Source organism: Corythoichthys intestinalis, chromosome 20, assembly GCF_030265065.1.
Source record: "Corythoichthys intestinalis isolate RoL2023-P3 chromosome 20, ASM3026506v1, whole genome shotgun sequence".
Taxonomy (NCBI): Eukaryota; Metazoa; Chordata; class Actinopteri; order Syngnathiformes; family Syngnathidae; genus Corythoichthys; species Corythoichthys intestinalis.
The window spans coordinates 21,236,085-21,255,178 of record NC_080414.1 but is presented as its reverse complement, the minus strand read 5'-3'; the positions used below and the strand labels follow the sequence as shown (position 1 = coordinate 21,255,178).

The following is a 19,094-nucleotide window of genomic DNA, read 5'->3' as shown; positions in this document are numbered from 1 at the left end:
TTCACGCACCGACTCTCGCAATCAGTTCTCCCGGACAGTCCAGAATAAAGATGGATCGATCGGGTCCAATCACGTCATTTTCAAAGTATCGGAATCGGCAAAAAAATATCGGACATGCCTTTTATATATATATATATATATATATATATATATATTATTTAAATCGTTTTCTAATTGGATATAACGTTACAGACAAAATGTATTACACTCATCCAGAGTAGTTTTGGCTTAAAGTAGGGCTATCAAATTTATTGCGTTAACGGCGGTAATTTTTTAAAAAAAAAATTAATCACGTTAAATAATTAATGCATGCGCTGCACGACCCACTCACGCATTGTCACGTTCAATCTATAAAGACGCCGTTTTACCTATAGATAGCGCTAAAAGGCAGCGTATAATGAGTAAAGAGAATTTTGACAGCCTTTGGAGCCATTTTTTATGTGGCTAAAGCCTTACAATACCTCTCTCAGTCATTTAAAATAAGGTGGGAGGCAATGTGGGGAAGAAAGGTAGTAGTTGATCGTTTTCTTAACGCCTTATGTTCTTTCCCAACGCAGAGAAGATATATCAATTGGTGCCCCTATGCACAGTCATGGTTGCACTTCCCATCATGCATTTGGGCAGAAGTTAAATGGCTGCAGTATCATTTACTGAAAGCTCAACAAATACACTAGATGGCAATATTTAGTCACAATATACAAAGTCACATTTATCCTTTAAGAATTACAAGGCTTTCTATCCGTGGATCCCTCTCACAGAAAGAATGTTAATAATGTAAATGCCATCTTGAAGATTTATTGTCATAGTAAACAAATACAGTACTTATGTATTGCATGTTGAATGTATATATTAGTCCGAGTTTTATTCATTTTTTTCTTAATGCATTGCCAAAATGTATATGATCGGGAAAAATTATCGGGAATGATTGGAATTGAATCGGGAGCAAAAAAAAAAAAAAAGCAATCGGATCGGGAAATATCGGGATCGGCAGATACTCAAACTAAAACGATCGGGATCGGATCGGGAGCAAAAAAAACATGATTGGAACAACCTTAGTCCTGAACAAATGGCGGGACACTCTGTCCCAACACAAGGAACACCGGAGAACGCCCGATATCTAACTAATAACACGACTGACAAGACTCCAAGAACCCCTTTGACGCTGAGGTGGCAAAATCCACAACCGTCGTTGCCCGGACAACAGTCCCAAATCCTCCTGTTTAATCCACAAACAGACAATAATCCTAAACACAGCCCTCTTCCTGCCCACAGCCCGCCCTGCGAGAGCCTTCAAAAGACTGAATGTTTAACTAATCGTGGTAATTTTTTTCTTGGGAACCTTTTGTTGACTTCTAATATGGTGACCTTGGAACGAGTTTGTCTCCTCCTCTGAGTCTGTTTCGCCTTTCTGTTTGATCGCTGTCGACCCGAATAAATGGTCAACTTGTTCTAGGTGAGCCTTCTTAAAACCTTTCAAAATGGAGTCAGCACAAAGGGTTAAGACTAAGGTGAACGTGCGGAGTTTGGCCTTCCGGCCGGATAGTCAAAGTCTCGGCTGCCAGGTTCGTTGGAGCTGCGCCAGCACGGGTCCAGCGGTTCAGCTGGCGCGGTTCCGGCAGTCTAGCCAGAAGGTCAGATTAGCTTCATGACAAACCTGAATTTCACAGACAGCTGGGCTTGAAGAAAACATTTTCTTATATAGTGATTAATTATGGTAAACATACGCTACTGATTTTTCTTTTAAAAACAATTATTTTTTACATATATGAGTATTTTTTTTCCCAATGAAAAAATGTTCAATAGTAATAGCTGCCAAAATGTCTTTACTGTTTGTCTTCTGCAGATGTTGATTCATTGCCTGCCATTGGCAATGACAGACTGGCATGTTTCAGTGTCATTGACATAGGATTTAGATATCCTATGTCCTATTCCTCCTGCTCCTATTCATGCTCCTATTCCTTTTCTGTGAAAACTAAAATGCATTTTATCTCGATTTTTTTCCTACATTTTATTTATTTTTTTGTCACCAAGCTTTCTTTAGAGTTAATGCCACTGAATGACGCAACACATGTAAATTCTGTAACGCTCAGTACCGTATTGGATCGAATATAAGACGGTGTTTTTTGCATTGAAATAAGACTGAAAAAGAGGGGGGTCGTCTTATATTCGTGGTCTAGACATTATACCCATTCACAACGCTAGATGGCGCCAGATATCATTGAAGCGATGTTCTGTCATGACAGATCTAAGCTACTCTGAAGTTTAACCAGTTTGCATTATTCTGTTGCAATGTTTTTCCTTATTCAGATTTGTTTCAAGACAACAGTTACAGTTGACAGACTTCACTTTGATGGTTAATGCAGTTATTGCAATTTTGTTGTTTTATCACAATAGATTGGGTTATTTACATTTCAAAAACTAAAAGCCATTCATTCACGAATATGATTGCACTTTACATATTTAAATGTTCAGATATTAAGATTTGAATGAGGCAAAATAACATGCCTTTTCTCTCAAATATATTGTTATGATCATTTGTTTCAGATGTTCTGTAATTATTTTCTGTATAAAAATTAATTTGGTGTTCAAAAAGTCTTTTTTCAAACTTGAGTCTTGAAAAAGAGGGGGTCGTTTTATAATCAGGGCCGTCTTATATTTGGGCCAATACGGTATATCTTTACCTTTATGAAACCATTATATTTATCAATATGAATTACAATTACTATAAATGCCTGGAATATTTATACTTTTTCATTCATTAATTTGAATAGCACTGACGAATATCTACAGAGTTTCAATAACAAGTTTGATGTTATTGACGTCTCAGAAACCTGGCTTAATGAAAACAAAGGAACTGACTTTAATTTGCACGGATACAACATTGCTGTGATATCACCGACCAACTGCCTATCTTCACAAACTACACTCCACGCAACCACTGGGTAAATCCGACAAAGACAGTGTACAAAAGAATCAGAACTGATCAAAACATTGAAAATATGAAAAAAGATCTCTAAACTCAAGACTGGAATGATGTTTACAATGCAAACCCACGAGACAAAGAATGCAAAACAAACCTTGGATGACCAAGACGCTTATCAACGCTTGCAAAAAGAAAACAGCGCTGTATGAGTATTTTATCTCCCAAGGACAGGGCCTGCGAGGAGAAGTTTAAGAAATATAGAAATAAGCTGGACATCAACTGATACAATGAACCCACTCAAATTGACAATCTGTGAAATTCCATGGCAATCAATGACTTTTGAATGATATGTGGGAAAAAAAAAAAAAAAAAAAAAAAAACTGATAATAACTGGACTGTAACACAAACATGCTTGACTGTGCGTCCCGGGCTGTTGGGGGACGGGTATCGATAAGCATTTGCTTTTTCCCGTCTTTCCTTTGTCTGTCATCGTCTTTCTTTCGGGCAAATTCCACACTCCGAAACTGTCAATGATTATGATGATGATGACAATGACAATAAATTCATTCATTCATTCATTCATTCAATAAGGTATAACTTTTCCTAAATGCCCATTTCCACTGATTACGATGCATTTTATTTTTTAGGTAAAACAGTTCTGGCAGAGAGAATACAAGAAAAGTAGAAAGAAAACCAACCAAATAAGGCTCATAAAAGTGACAGCCATATCTGCAACAATGTACATTTTGACGAGTATCGTCGCGTACAAGTCACATCTGAGGGAGGTCACGTATGATTTATCGTGCGCCGCCCCTCGGTGCTTCTTCATTCTCCGAGCTTGGGAGTCACATTATTGGTTTTGATAGCGGCCTATCTGTTTGGAGAGCAGTGGCGTTAGAGGGATCAGGTGCATCCTTCTCCCTCCCCCCTCCAGCTTCTCTGTCTTCTTTCAGCTCTCCTGATAGGTTCAGACTGTCGTTATATGTGCGTGTCGGGGGGGTGGAGTGATGATTGGAATGGCGGCTTTAATATCGAAGCGATTGCCTACTGATAAGGCTAACGGCTGCGGAGAGAGCGAGGCGTGAGCGTCTCCCCCCATGCAATAAACACTTTCATTTTGTTTTTGAGAGAATTGACGTCTAGAGGGCGGCGGCAGCGAGGATCCAGATAGGGCGGAGGGATGTATCTGCGTATTAACAGATCAATCAGCAGGACCGAGATGAAATATGCCAACCCGATTCGCCCATTTGGAGGCATTACGACACGGCGAAATACCGAATACTTAGAGGCTCGCAGGAAGTGATCCATCTCGCCGCGCCGCATTTATATCGCTTCCAACAATAACAACCACATGTCATGTGTCAGAGAAATGAACACATATATTCATGACTTTAAGCTCCGATGATTTCATGATAATCATTCTGGGATCGCCGTTAGACTCCACGATGAGGGCGGGGACGCCATTACATTAGCCGACAGCATATGGCGGAGAAGCGGCGCATTTTAATCAAATTATACTCCACGGCAGATAATGATGTTGAGTGCATATGCTCGCGAGCAATTTAAAGGTCACATAAAGTCTGGCTAGCGCGTCGTATTTTTACTCCTATTTGTGTGCGCCAAGGATTTCCAATCCCTTCCAAGGCGGCCGGTGATTGAAATGGCCTTTTCTTCCTCTCCCGACGAGCCCTTGATGAACTTTTGAAGTGTTCTTCAGCTCTTCCCACATGGATTCCGAAAGCCAGGATGCTTATCGTTTAAATCACAGTTATTTTGTTGCATACAAGTGCTTAATTATTATTTAAGTGACATTGGGTTTGTGCACTCAACGTCAAAACTGAAGTGGAAGCAGCAGTGATCTACAAGAGCATTGAAAATAACATTTAAAAGAGTAGGTTCATTCATTTGGATGATGGCCTTGACAATCTTGTCATGGATGTGACCGTGTCTCATAGAATTTTTAACCAAAGGGCGCAATGGAGATTACAATTATGACGAAGTTGTGGATCAATTCCCTTCCCGTGACCGCAACCCTATAAAATATGAAAAGATGGGGAATACTGTTTTGTGTTTGAGAACTGTTTGGTGACCCTTGAGCTTGTCAGACACGTTTGTGTTTGAAATGTCTTTTGTGACGCCAGTCCTGGTACTTTTCTGACACATCTTGTACGAGGTTTAGATGTTCCGAAAAGTGCCCAACGGCATTAGGCAAGACAATTTGTGTTCTGCTATTTTTAATCAAAAACTTATCGTTTTTCTCCTTCACGACACGTTTTTTGACTAAATGATCCACATTTTCGTAATACAGTGGTACCACGACATACAAACACATCAACATACAATTCTTCGAAACAACGACATGCTCGAAATACGAAGATTTACGAGGGCTCCACAATTTCATTGTTTTCCCGAAAGACGGCAGCGTGTCAGATTTTCTTGTGAGAGAAATCATCATGGGCCCCAAGAAGGTTAGTGCAGGTGGTGGTAGTGGTGAAAAAACGAAAGAAGGTGACTCTTACCATAGAAATGAGAAAAGAAATCATATGAGCGTTGTGTGAGTGAACTGGTTAGACAATACGGCTCACAACATGGCTCACCGTATCCTCTACCTCCTCACCCGCCGTCTCCTCCGACCTTCGTTCGCCAGTCTCTATTTGTTAAGGACACAATAAAAACACTTCCATTTGTTTTGCTATGTATAATTGCTGTTTGTAACTGTGCCACCAGTATTTATTAAGGATGTATTAAAACGGTGACGGAAAAAACTGAAGTCCATCTGTCATTTTGACAGGTTGCAATTCACACCCCAGACCACAGGGTGGCGAGTGAGCATATTAATTAGCTATTGTCTCTCTTGATGCATGACGTCGTTGGCCTTACTCGGAAAAATGTCAAGGCAACTGAGTGTTTGCCTGGCACGGGCAGACTGTTCTCCCTGTATTTTTCAAACACTGAGAGAAAAGTCTGGGACACAGCCTCTCGAGTAGGTACAAAATCACTCGACAAATCAGATTTGTTTATTTGTGTGACGTGTTCTTCACGAGCAACGTCACTCTTGCGCGCCGAAAGTCGTCTCTATAACAACACGGATGGCGAACGGGAGAGCCGAGAATGTTCCAATCTGCGGTAAATTCAGTTTTAAATGAGCTAAAACACATCGACACGAGTCATTGACAACAGTCTGTCTCGCGCTAGCCATGTTGAATAAACTCCGTTCTCCTCGTATGTTTACTTCCGCGCGCAAGTCCCTCGTCCTGCCCTCGTCGCTTTGCTAACTGATTGGTGCACTCCGCTGTCTGTTTGCCTCTTGTTAAGCTTGTTCGGACAGAATATTAATTAAAAACGAATGAAAACTAAATACTATTGAATATGTCATTATTATCATTTTAAAAACGTAAGTGATGAGTAAAAATAAATTATGACCGGATTTTTATGACACTGTCAGTCAAAATGACAGACAACGAAAAAGTCAAGCGCAACCTCTGCACTACACTGTGAAAAATAACTGACTTATGTGCTTGTTTTATGAAAATATTCACATCTTGTCGTCAAATGAGATATAAAAAAATAATCACAACTGCAATGTTTATTCAATACTATTATGCTTTACAAATGATGTGGCTACTGCTAATATAAGTGTGTAGTAACGCAATAATCGCTAAGCTATGAAGAAAAAATCTTTACGTGCTAAAAAAAAAACAGTACAATTTTGGAATCAGCATAAAAATCTTTGTTTTTCTTCTTCAAAATTGTTCCCCGGTGTATTCGTGTCCATTAGCTTGAGTTTGAGCTACCTATTACTTTCCTCGATATCGACCGAAACTGAATGTTTCATTTTAAAAATTCGGATGTGAAAACATCCTTGTGAGCTTAATCAGAAAAAAAAGCAAAAATGGATTAGGGCCAGCACATTATTATTATTTCAGGTTTGCGTTAAGTGAGGTTTGTTTTAGTGAGCGCTGATAAAAATGGAGCCCACGCAGATTGTCTTTTTATCAAGGGTTCGGAGTCACTGGGAAAACGGCAAAGATCAAAAAAAGGAGCTGCGGGGATGGGATCACACCAGAGATGAGACGAGATAGGCTCGGACAATGCCTATTAAGAATGTCTGGAGGAGTCTCTCTGAAATGAGACCTGACGTCTCTTTTCCACAGTCTGTCAGGAATATTTGCTGCCTCATTTGAAGCTCATGAAATCGGCGCGTGCGGATTGCAGTGTCGACTAAGTTACTTCCTGAATGTAATAGGTGAATTATGATTAGGCACAGTCTTTTCAAAATAATCAAATATCGTACAATATTACCAATTTCATTGATTTATTTTTAGTTCTTCACTTAAACAGCTCAGATCGTATCACATGGGAGTCGGAGATACTCCCTTTGTCATTCAACGTTTATTAGCAACGAACAGGAAGGGGTTATGGTGGGACAGAGAAAAGAATCGGGGAGAAAAAGTAGCACTAACAACAACAACAAATACATTGAACGGCGTCACCAACACTATGAATATGTTGGTGCTATCGTTAACTACCGTAATTTCCCGAATATAACGCGCACTTTTTTCCCCCAAAAGCAACCTTTAAAATCATGGTGCGCATTATAAACGGGTACATGGATGGAGACAGAAATATATATTATATATTACATATATATATAAACCGATTTTTTTTTTATTGGCACAGCCACATTGTGTTGAAGAAACGTATGCGGCGACCCGTTGCCGACCATTACGGTACGTGACGTCACCATTTTGTTTATACTTCATACTACACTCTAATCAGCCGAATGATTTCGTCTGTGTTAAATTCTGCTTTTTTCACTCTTCATAAAGCACAGAATTTAGTTTCTTGAACTCATTTGAGTCGACGTTTATTGCAGCTCCACAACTCGGACCGTAGCAAACGTAACACAACACAGCCTTCCTGTGTCCGTCAACTATATTGGTCACTCGGGAAACTCAAATCCAAATAACAATAGTTCCTATTGTTACTGTCGTGTTGACAGCGATGAGCTCTCACGGATTTCCGACTTGCGTTGTGACTTTCATTTTACTGTATCAATCCATGGAAGAAACATTTATGCATTATGATGAAACGAGCAAGTTATACAGCAGCCTTTAAAAGAAAAGTCACATCTGTTTTGTTTTCTCCTAGATTCTGGTAAGTTGGAGAAGTTGTCAAATCATATTATTACCGTAAATATTGTCAGTTTATGGTAATGTTTTGAACTACCCATGTGCTATGCTTCACCAGTCAGTAAAATGACATTTCTGTATCTGTACACGAGCTCTGTTTTCTTGTATTCTTCTATTTATTGGTGCTAAAATTAGGGTGCGCATTATAAACGGGTAAAATAATTTGCCCTAGGCGGGTGCGCCTTATATTGGAAATTACGGTAGTTGTATTTCCGGTTGACACCATGTGGGGGCCTTGATGACCCAGGAAAAAAGGTGGGGAGTCAGAAAATAAATGATTGGGAGGGGTGAAGTGTACACAAATCAGCCAGGTGAGGTGTAGAACCCAGTATTTGTGTGAAACCCTTGTGAGTGTGGATATGTTGGCATCCTATTCTATGCTGCCTGATCGCTAATCATGACACTGAGTTTCTCAATGTGAGTGTGTCTAATTGTGCCTATGCGGGAATCCCATCTGACATGTGATAGTCCTGCAGACGAGTGGAAATTGCGCAGCTCAAATTGTTGAGTTGAATAACACATTGATGGTCTCTCAAAACAACTCATTGCAAATGTACTTTAAACTTCTCTTTCGAACTCTGAATTGATATACTTCTTTGCAACATGTTTACATAAAGCCATGGTATTGTTTGTTTTCAACTTTTTTACTGCATTGGCAATTTAGCGATACACAGTGTGTTGCGGTGCTTTACTAAAACTAGCTTTAAGCTACCTAAGAAAAATAAGAAATCAGTGTATTTTTACTTTATTTCCCACCACTGCAAGTTACTTTGTGTTCCCAACACGGAGGGATGGTTATCTCTGAGCAAAACAAAGAGCAATGATCTATGTACAGAACCATCTACTGGCACATAAAGCGCATTTAATGAGCTTTGCTAATAGATTGCGTTTCAATTTAAAGTGGCCTGTCCCTTTCCCGCGCACCGATTGGCCGATTTATCGCGACCCGCTTGGCCATGACGACACGTCAGTCAAAAAGCCGTGCGCCAGTCACGTGGCGTCACGTGTTGACGCAGGGCTAATGTTTTCGCCGTTTAACTCATGCAGCCACGACGCCCCAGAGGAGTCCTCATTAGCCGCGAAACGTTGCGTGACCTTTTGAGCGTCTTCGCTCCTCCCCGCCACCTACGCCCTCGTCCAGCTGGGCCCAATTACCTCTCTCATTACCCCCCTCCTAAACAGCACCCAGGTATCTCCCCCCGGCAGCCAGATGACTAAATACATAACACGAATTGAAAATGAGCTTCATCTCGAAGATGCGTTGGCTTGAAGACTTTTCGCCTCTCGCTAATGGCATATTTTCTTGACTTGACTTTCGTGGCAGTCTGACCTTCGTTTCGAATGTTCACGGTGTTTAAAAAATGTACGCTTTGACTGGCCATTAGTCGTTTTTCATTTTAAGTAGTTTTTAATGACCCAGATACATAGTTAATGAATTCAAATCTTTTAGTTTGTGCCCTCGCTATGTTGCAGATTAACTTGTGTATTCACTTGCATTTTTTAGATTTTTTTTTTTTTTTGTCAGCAATACAGGTAGTCCCAGGGTTACAAACGAGTTCCGTTCCTATGCTGGCGACGTAACTAGAATCTCCGAGTAAGCCGAGGAATTAACCCTTTAAGTATCCCTAATTCTCAAAATAACTATCCAAAAACATGTTTTAAACGTGATTGTACTGTCCTCACCAAGACGTTGGCGCTAAATCCTAGCTAGACAGCGAGCTAAACTGTAATCTTTAACCTCTCTGTCTCTCTCTGCTGCACCACTTCTTCTTGGGAAAAAATGCGCTTTTCATCATGTGTATGCGTGCGCTCTTCTTTGTGTACGCAAATACATTCTTCTTCGTGCGTAAATGCACTCTTACTCGTGTGTGGAAGCACTACCTGCTGTACGCTTCCTGCGCCAAAATTAAAGCATGCATCGCGACACAAAAGTCAGCATTATAATCAAGTATACATTTTGCCAAAGGACAGAACAGTCATATTAGGGCTGTCAAACGATTAAAATTTTTAATCGGGTTTATTACAGCTAAAAAATGTATTAATCGTAATTAATCACAATTCAAAGCATCTATAAAATATGCCATACTTTTCTGTAAATTATTGTTGGAATGGAAAGATAAGACACAAGACGGATATATACATTCAACATATGGTACATAAGTACTGTATTTGTTTATTATAACAATAAATCAACAAGATGGCATTGACATTATTAACATTGTCTTCAAGCGATACATGGATAGAAAGACTTGTAGTTCTTAAAAGGTAAGTGTTAGTGCAATTTATAGAAATGTTGTATCAAAACCCATCTTAATGTTTTTGTTATATTAAAATTGGTAAAATTTTCAATAAAAAAATAAACTAGTAGCTCGCCATTGTTGATGTCAATAATTACACCATGCTCACTCATTGTGCTGAATTCCATAAAATCATTTGGACCCAAGCGCCAGAAGAGGGTGCCAAACACCAAAAAACAAGTAACAAGCGGACATTACACTGCTGTCATTTTAATGTTTGAGCGGGGGGCATGTGCTTTAATTGCGTCAAATATTTTAAAATGATTAAAAAATTAATTACCGCCCGTTAACGCAACAATTTTGACAGCCCTAAGTCATATTGATAAAACACCGTATTGGCCCGAATATAAGACGGCCCTGATTATAAGACGACCCCCTCTTTTTCAAGACTCAAGTTTGAAAAAAAGACTTTTTGAACACCAAATTAATTATATATTAATTATACAGAAAATCCTTACAGTACATCTGAAACAAATGATTATAACAATATATTTGAGAGAAAAAGCATGTTATTTTGCCTCATTCAAATCTTGATATCTGAACATTTAAATATGTAAACTAAAGTGCAATCACGTTCGTAAATGAATGGCTTCTGGTTTTTGAAATGTAAATAAACCAATCTATTGTGATAAAACAACAAAATTGTAATAACTGCATTAACCATCAAAGTGAAGTCTATCTGTAACTGTAGTCTTGAAACAAATCTGAATCAGGAAAAACATTGCGATAAAATAATGCAAACTGGTTAAACTTGAGAGGAGCTGAGATCTGTCATGACAGAACATTACTCCTCAAGTTCAGCCTTCGCTTCAATGATATTGTCGTGAATAGGTATAATGTCCAGACCCCGAGTATAAGACGACTCCCACTATTTCGGTCTTATTTCAATGCAACAAACAGTCTTATATTCGGGCCATTATGGTACAACAATAAAGTACTATTTATGTGACTTGGGGAAAAAAAAAAAAACGACTGGCGACAATATTGCGGACGAGACTCAGACGTCGTAAAGTCGAAATCACGTAAGTCGTAATCCAGGGACGACCTGTATTAATTAAAATTCTTTAGATTTTTACAGCTCACGTTTGTTCGTTAGCGAGGTCTACTGTAATGAAAGATCATTTCATTTCAATTTGCAAAATTCATGTTCTAAACCAGGGGCCCCGAATCACTGTCCCGGGGACCGGGATTTGGTCTCTAGTGCATTTGTTAGTGGGCCGCACAGAACTAATAAATATTAACGATCACATTCTGACCTGTGCCTGTTGACACACCAACCTGCCTGTGGACTTTATAGATATAATAATAGAACTGGATAGGATGTGGTCCTAGAAATCCATTCGAGCTAGCATCTATTTTTCTACATTTCTGGGCGCTGGTCTTCGATAATGACGATTGACGTAGATGCAACAGATTTGTTTCCGGAAATAATGAGCCCACGTGCTAGCGGAAATGAATGAAAAACAGATGTCTTTGGCCACCTGACGAACCGGAACAGAGGCGTACGACCTCTGAGAAATTAAAAGCTTTTTTTAACAGACGATACCAAGAAATCCACACCTAAAATGTTTTTTTTCGTAACAGGTAACTCTCTGGCACCAAGTCCACTCTGCTTAATACAGTACAGGCCAAATGTTGAACACACCTTATTCAATGCAACACAAATAAGGGTCCCAACCCCATTGAAAAAGCAGTAAATTCCACTAATCAACACTGAAAAGGCATACCTGTGAAGTCAAAAACTATTTTTATGTGACTTCCTCTTGAAGCTCATCAATAGAATGGCAAGAATGAGCAAGAAAGTAATCAGAGCAAAAGGTGGCTACTTTAAAGATACTAGAGTATTATATAGGTTTTAGTTATTTCACCTTTTTTTGCTAAGTACATGATTCCACACGTGTTAATTCATAGTTTTATTACCTTCAGTGAGAATTTACAATATAAACAGTCATGAAATTAAAGAAAACGCACAAATAAGAAGGTGTGTCCAAACTTTTGGCCTGTACTGTGTGTGGCCAGCAGCTAGCAAACGAGGCAATGAAGCCTTCAAAGCTGCTTCGGCACCAAGAGACTAAACACCCTGGAATAATAGATAAGCCTTGGGAATTTTTTGAAAGAAAAAAGTGCAAGCACAAAGGACAAACTGAGGGCTACCACATCAACAAGAGCGAATGCACTGAGAACATCATACCTCGTGGCCAACTGTATTTCTAAAGCCAAGAGACCTTTCGCGATTGGAGGAGAACACATTATGCGACCAAGGATATTTGCCATCAAGTTTTAGGAGAAGCCGCTATTAAAAATTCAGATTCAGCCCATGGTGAGTTAAATTTTGCCTACACTTAAAGCAACACTAGGTAGCTTTTCAACCTTTATAAAATATTTTCATAACATTTGTGATGGTATGTCGACTAGTCGAATGACACCTCTTTTATATCTTGAGGCGGTCTGTATCGCTTTCACCGGCACGAATTAACCCTTTAACACCTAAGCCTATTTTGGCCGAATTTGCATGCATTTGATGTTGCCTTTATATTTCAAAGAAAAAATTGTTCACAATGGCCAAGTTGGGTCCCTTTTTTAAGGACACCTTGAACTTTATGTCCAAACTGTTATTTTCTTCACTGACCAATTATAATCCACATTTTTGGACCCAAAAAGACAAAATATTTTTTCAAAATTTGTAATGTTGATGTCCCATTGACAACCAAACATGCTCGACCAACCGTTTTGAAGCTTGATAATATTTATTCAACTTGTTAGGATAAACATTCAATTTAAAAAAATAAGATTGAATAGTTTTATGTTTGACAATTCAACACAAACAGCAAGTATGGTCATAGGCGTTTTTGGCCTTTACACATACTATGGTCAAAACAGGTTATATACAGTGTAAAATAGTGAGAAAAAAATATATATCATCTAACACAAAAAGGGTTTGGAGAATATCTCTTTGTGAAGTTAGGTATTATACCCATCACACAGCCTACTCTTTCGCCGTTTGCGCGCTGCTGTCACTTCTACTCGCCGAGACGCCGACTCATCACAGGAAAACAACAACATCTCATCTCATCTTCTTCCTTGAGTTAATGAAATAATGCATTAGCTTGCGGTACATTTAGTTTTAGATTCATTCTGCACGTTTCAAAGTCGCTCGCTCAATCCAACCGGTACAACACCGGCCGTTGCTTGCTTCGCATGCCTCCTTTTCGTTAGTTGGCGCCTCGCTCGGAAATTTATTAAAAATGTCCACATTCGGTTCTTGACATCACAACGGCTCTTGGGATACGTAGTCTTTTGTGCTGCTTTCGGTTTTGAAAAAGGACAAGAAATTATGGAAATATAGAGATAGATACATGGTCCATGCAGTGTTTTAATGCATATTTATGAGTGCAATAAAACTATAAAACTCAAATGACATTATCTCCCATTTTTCTTGGTCGATTGACTTCAAATAAGAACGGGTGCGGACATCAACTTCCGCACTTTCAAATGAGACCAACCAGCGGCACGTGGGTGACGTAATTACAGCATGACAAAGCTTCAAAGATGACATGCGTAAACGCGTCGCTGCCGACACGTTCGGTGTTGAAGGGTTAAACTTTGAGGAGGGTGGCAGGAACCCCTTCCACACAAAAAAACTACAAATGTGCTGACTGCTTTCCGGCATACGTCACTTTCTCCTTTCCCCGTTCAATATGAAGACAGAAGTCGATGCGATCGCTTTCGTGCGAATTCTACAAAGATGGCAGAGCAACAAAAAGTTTTGTCTATGGAGGAAAAAAAAGACCAGCTTTCACTCGCTGGCGCTGACGAGTTCACGTGGAGTGGGGTAGCCACACTAAGCCACACAGTTGCTAACTGTCATATGCTATTGTTTAGCCACAACTGGATTCATTACCTTATTACTATTTATCCTTCAAACAGCCTCTGGAAACAGAAATGTTGTTTAATCCATCTGCAAGTGACCGGGATATTGATTTTGATTGATTGATTGATTGATTGATTGATTGATTGATGATATTACGACACTTTGTGGGTGTGCGCTGGTCCTCATGGAAAATGCAGTCTTCCTTAAGTCAAAACTCTACCGCTTTTGTCCACCGGTGTCGCTAAAATCTACCAAAACTGAAAAATTACCAAGTGTTTCTTTAACGTCAGTTCTTAGCCCTGTCATGTTAATTTATATTTGCTTCATTTTATGGCCGAACGTTTGGCCCAACATGGAAAAAAAAGGCCCACATCACACCGGTCTCTGGTGCAAAGTTGGGGACCCCTGTTCTAAACCAAAGCTACCGGTTATAGTGAAAATTTAAAAGATTTAACCTTCATTAAAATCATTAAAAACTGTTATTTATTCAATAATTTAATGTCAACTGTGTCCGTGAAGCCCTTTGGGGATCTTTTGTTAATTTGGGTCTACATACATAAGTAAACTTGAGGATAAGCTTTAACTTTAATCTTCAGAGTTAAAGCTTTAATTTTGACAGCACTTTAAATAATGTATTCAAGTAATTGGGCTGTCAAAGAAAGAGTGAGTTCATGTTTTTTGGATAGACTGTACATGCAGCGTACCAATTTATCCTCCCTATACGGCTAAGATACCCGCCACCACATTGATGAGATGATTGGTTGATCAATGCGTCCTTCTCAATCAAGCGAGACGAGAGGGTTTGAGCTCAGAGGCGGCCGAGCGAGATGGATGATCATCCTAAAAGTAGCATGCTTAATTAGATGGAATGCCGCATACATTGTGGCCCGAGTGGAATCACTGGGATAGATTAAAATACTAATTAAAACAGGCCCTCACCCAATGTGGAGTGCGAGGTGAGCTTCAGTGTCTGCAGGGTCATTTGCATAGCCTTCATCTGAGGGAAATGGGATTTAAAGGACTTGCTCGCTTTAACTCACATTCACATGCTAACAAACTCATTCAAAAGGATGCGGCATTTTCTGTGCATTATTTAATTTAGCGTAATATATGAAAGCCCCTTTGATTTTTGTTTTCACCTACGCGTTTGCTTCAAAGGTAGAAAGTGATGGATGTGTCGGATTTACATGAGAATATGTCTGACGAAGCGAGCCGGTGGGAATAGCTTCGGCGTATTTGATGAGATCGCTAGATGTGGCGGTGTATTAATTATTGTAAGGACAAAAGGAGAGGGCTTAAGTTATTAACGAACACACTAAAGCTTCAGTCGGTTGCACTCCTTAGTGTTTTGTATCGTTACAGTGTTGCTTGAATTAAATGGCACCATTTAACTTCGTCCCCATTTGCAAGACTTCAAACTAATAGTGTACTCATTACTTGAAGTTCTGATGTGACTAGATGGTTTTTATGGCTGTTTCTTGTCTTATTTTTGGTTTAGTATTAGTATATACTGCATATACTGTATATACTGTGTATATCTATACCATTTTTTTTCGGACTGTAAGTCGCACCAGCCATAAAATGCCCATATACCGTATTTTTCGGACTATAATTCACACCAGAGTATAAGTCGCACCAGCCATAAAATGCCCAACGAAGAGGAAAAAACATATACAAGTCGCACCGAAGTATAAGTGGCATTTTTGGTAGAAGTTTACTTGATAAAATCCAACACATAGGACAGATATGTCATCTTGAAAGGCAATTTAAAATAAAAATACAACAGAGAACAACATGCTGAAAAAGTGTACAGTATGATAATGTTACATGATGCATGAACAACGAAATGCGAACGTGGCCGGTATGTTAACGTGACATAGCTATTAAGAGTTATTCGGATAACTATAGCATAAAGAACATGCTCACAAGTTTACCAAACCATCAGTGTCACTCCAAAACACCAAAATAACATGTGAAATGACATAATAATGTGTTGATAATTTCACACATATGTCGCTACAGAGTTTAAGTCGCACCCCCAGCCAAACTATGGAAAAAAAAAAAAAAAAAAAAACTGCGACTTATAGTCCGAAAAATACCGTATATATACATATATATTAGGATTAGTTAGGACTGCAGCTATTGATTATTTTAGTCGATTAATTAATGAACTAGTTAGTTCGAATAATCGAGTAATCGGAAAAGGAACATAAAAAATTAAAATACCTGAGCTGAGCCTCAAACGGTATAAAAAATATATAAATGAGGATCTAAGTACAACAAAAGAACAATTGGCTAACTTACATAGCAAAAGTCCGCTAGCTTAAATGCTATAAAATGCTAACTTTTTTTTTTTTTTTTTTTTTTTTTTTTTTACAGTGCTCTTAACAAATGTTTCAAACACATATTCCCAGAAAAAACGGCTAAATATACCTATAAACTAAATTACGAATGCATTAAAAAACATTAGCTGATCCAAAAACTTACATGAAATGTGAAATGAATATATATCATTTTCACTGTTGCCGCTAGAGGGTAGTGTATCCACCCAAATCAATAAAACTAATTGCAAACACTTAAAAAAACAACAATTACAACTCCTTTTTAATTAATCGAGTACTCGAAGCAACAAAATTTAATTCTAATCTTTTTTCTAATAGAATTACTCGAGTTATTCGATTAACTGTTGCAGCACTAGCATTAGTATTATTTTTAGATTATAGATTTAATTTCCGATTTAGAGCAGACAGATCTTTACCCATTGGGCATCTTCTTCGGAAAGCCGAATCTAGCTTTTTATAACCGTCACCTTTCCTTAACATTTGAAGAAAATGTCATCAGATCAAGAAGATATATGAAAAGGTGTTCCCTTTGGAGGATGGCAAATAAAGCAATGTGAGAATGAATTTCACTCCACTTCAACATGATTCACTAAAGCCTAATTCATGTACTACTTTACTACTTGGACAGGACTGTGCTAGCATCTCAAGTTGTTTCAGAAAGAGCAAATAATTGGAAAGAAAAAAAAAGTATACCTGTCAGTATATACTAAATTATATAGTTCCATTTTTGTATTAAAGTGAAGCCAGTCTGTGAAGTTTGGTATTGTTTGTTGGTCTTGAACTAACCTAGTTTATTTAAACAATATGGTGTTTTAAATACATAATGTGTAATTATTTTCATTCTTTGAGATTGTCATTGATCTTTTTACCCAGTTTTTCACTATCAAGTGCTGTTCATGTACCATATTGGCCCGAATATAAGGTGGCCCTGATTATAAGACGACCCCCTCTTTTTCAAGACTCAAGTTTGAAAAAAGCCAAATTAATTTTTGTACAGAAAATAATTACAGTACATCTGAAACAAATGATTATAACAACATATTTGAGAGAAAAAGCATTTTATTTTGCCTCATTCAAATCTTAATATCTGAACATTTCAATATGTTAACTAAAGTGCAATCACATTCGTAAATGAATGGCATCTGGTTTTTGAAATGTAAATAAACCAATCTGTTGTGATGAAACAACAAAATTGCAATAACTGAATTTACCATCAAAGTGAAGTCTAACTGTAACTGTAGTCTTGAAACGAATCTGAATAAGGAAAAACATTGCAATAAAATAATGCAAACTGGTTAAACTTGAGAGTAGCTGAGATCTGATCAGAACATCGCTTCAATGATATCTGGCGCCATCTAGCGTCGTGAATGGGTATAATATCTTGACCGTGAATATAAGACGACCCCCATTTTTTCAGTCTTATTTTAATGCAAAAAAACACCGTCTTATATTCGGACCAATACGGTATATAGGGTAACTCGTATCTCAAAGCACTCGGCTTTAGTCATCATTCATCTTCATGACTACTTGAGATCATCTTCAACTGTCATGACGATGACTTCACGGTAAGTACTGATAGATGCTCATCCGTCACCACCCCAGTCCTTTCAGAACGTTCACGACTATTACAGAAACAGCGATGTATTCGCCCTGTTGCGTCGACCGAGCGCTAAATGACGCGGGTTCCTGCGTGGGCCACTCGGTCCATGCGATCATTTTGTCGTCTGACTCACGGCGTCTCATCCGTTGCATCATTCTCAGTATCACTGACCAACTCGTTCCACTGTGAGAAGTAGGAATAGAAACAAAAAAAGTGCTACTTTGTCATCTTTTGCTCATACTCCGCCTCCGCTTTTGTCTCCCGTGCAGTTCAACAGAAGCAGCAGCTGGAGAAGGAGACGGGCCTGAAAATCGTGGAGGCTGGAGTCAGTGACGTAAGTCACATTCACTAAAAATATCTATCCATCCATTTTCTTTGTGGCTTTTCCTGTGAGGGGAGTGGGAGACCACACGATGAACTGGTCGCCTATCAGTCACAGGGTGCATTTAAAGCAAGGTCTCAAACTAAACTTCGCCGGGAGACCGTCGAGGTAGTCTAAGTGTGAGCCACATCAAGTATACAAAATAGAAGTTTAAGCAATCCTATCACTTCAATCTTTGTGAATAACAGTTGAGTACATGAATAATTCTTCATAACACGAAGATTGTCGACCACCTCCCCGCTCTCATCTCTCTGCTACTTTATAAAATCTTCGGCATGCATGTCTGGTTAAGTAATGACATCTTAAAATGTAATTCTTGAGGATTGCAACTTTCTCTCTGCATTATAATATGCGTCTGGGTCTGAATGCCCTTAAAAAATATTCTGTCTTCCACTTTTCCTTAAATTGGTGACATTGGTCGCAAACCTTACTCTTCATAACAGTTTTGAGACCGACAGGGAATTCTCATGTTATTATCAGTTTGCTG

The 19,094-nt window shown here is 38.8% G+C and overlaps 1 protein-coding gene across 1 annotated transcript in view; it reads left to right on the top strand.

Annotated features, from left to right (window-relative positions):
* ptprn2 (protein tyrosine phosphatase receptor type N2) overlaps nt 1–19,094 on the top strand; it is a 290,172-nt gene that overhangs the window by 145,588 nt on the left and 125,490 nt on the right. The window contains exon 11 of the mRNA XM_057823858.1: nt 18,495–18,559. Within this exon, the coding sequence (XP_057679841.1) occupies nt 18,495–18,559 (65 nt within the window). The remainder of the gene's footprint in view (nt 1–18,494; nt 18,560–19,094) is intronic.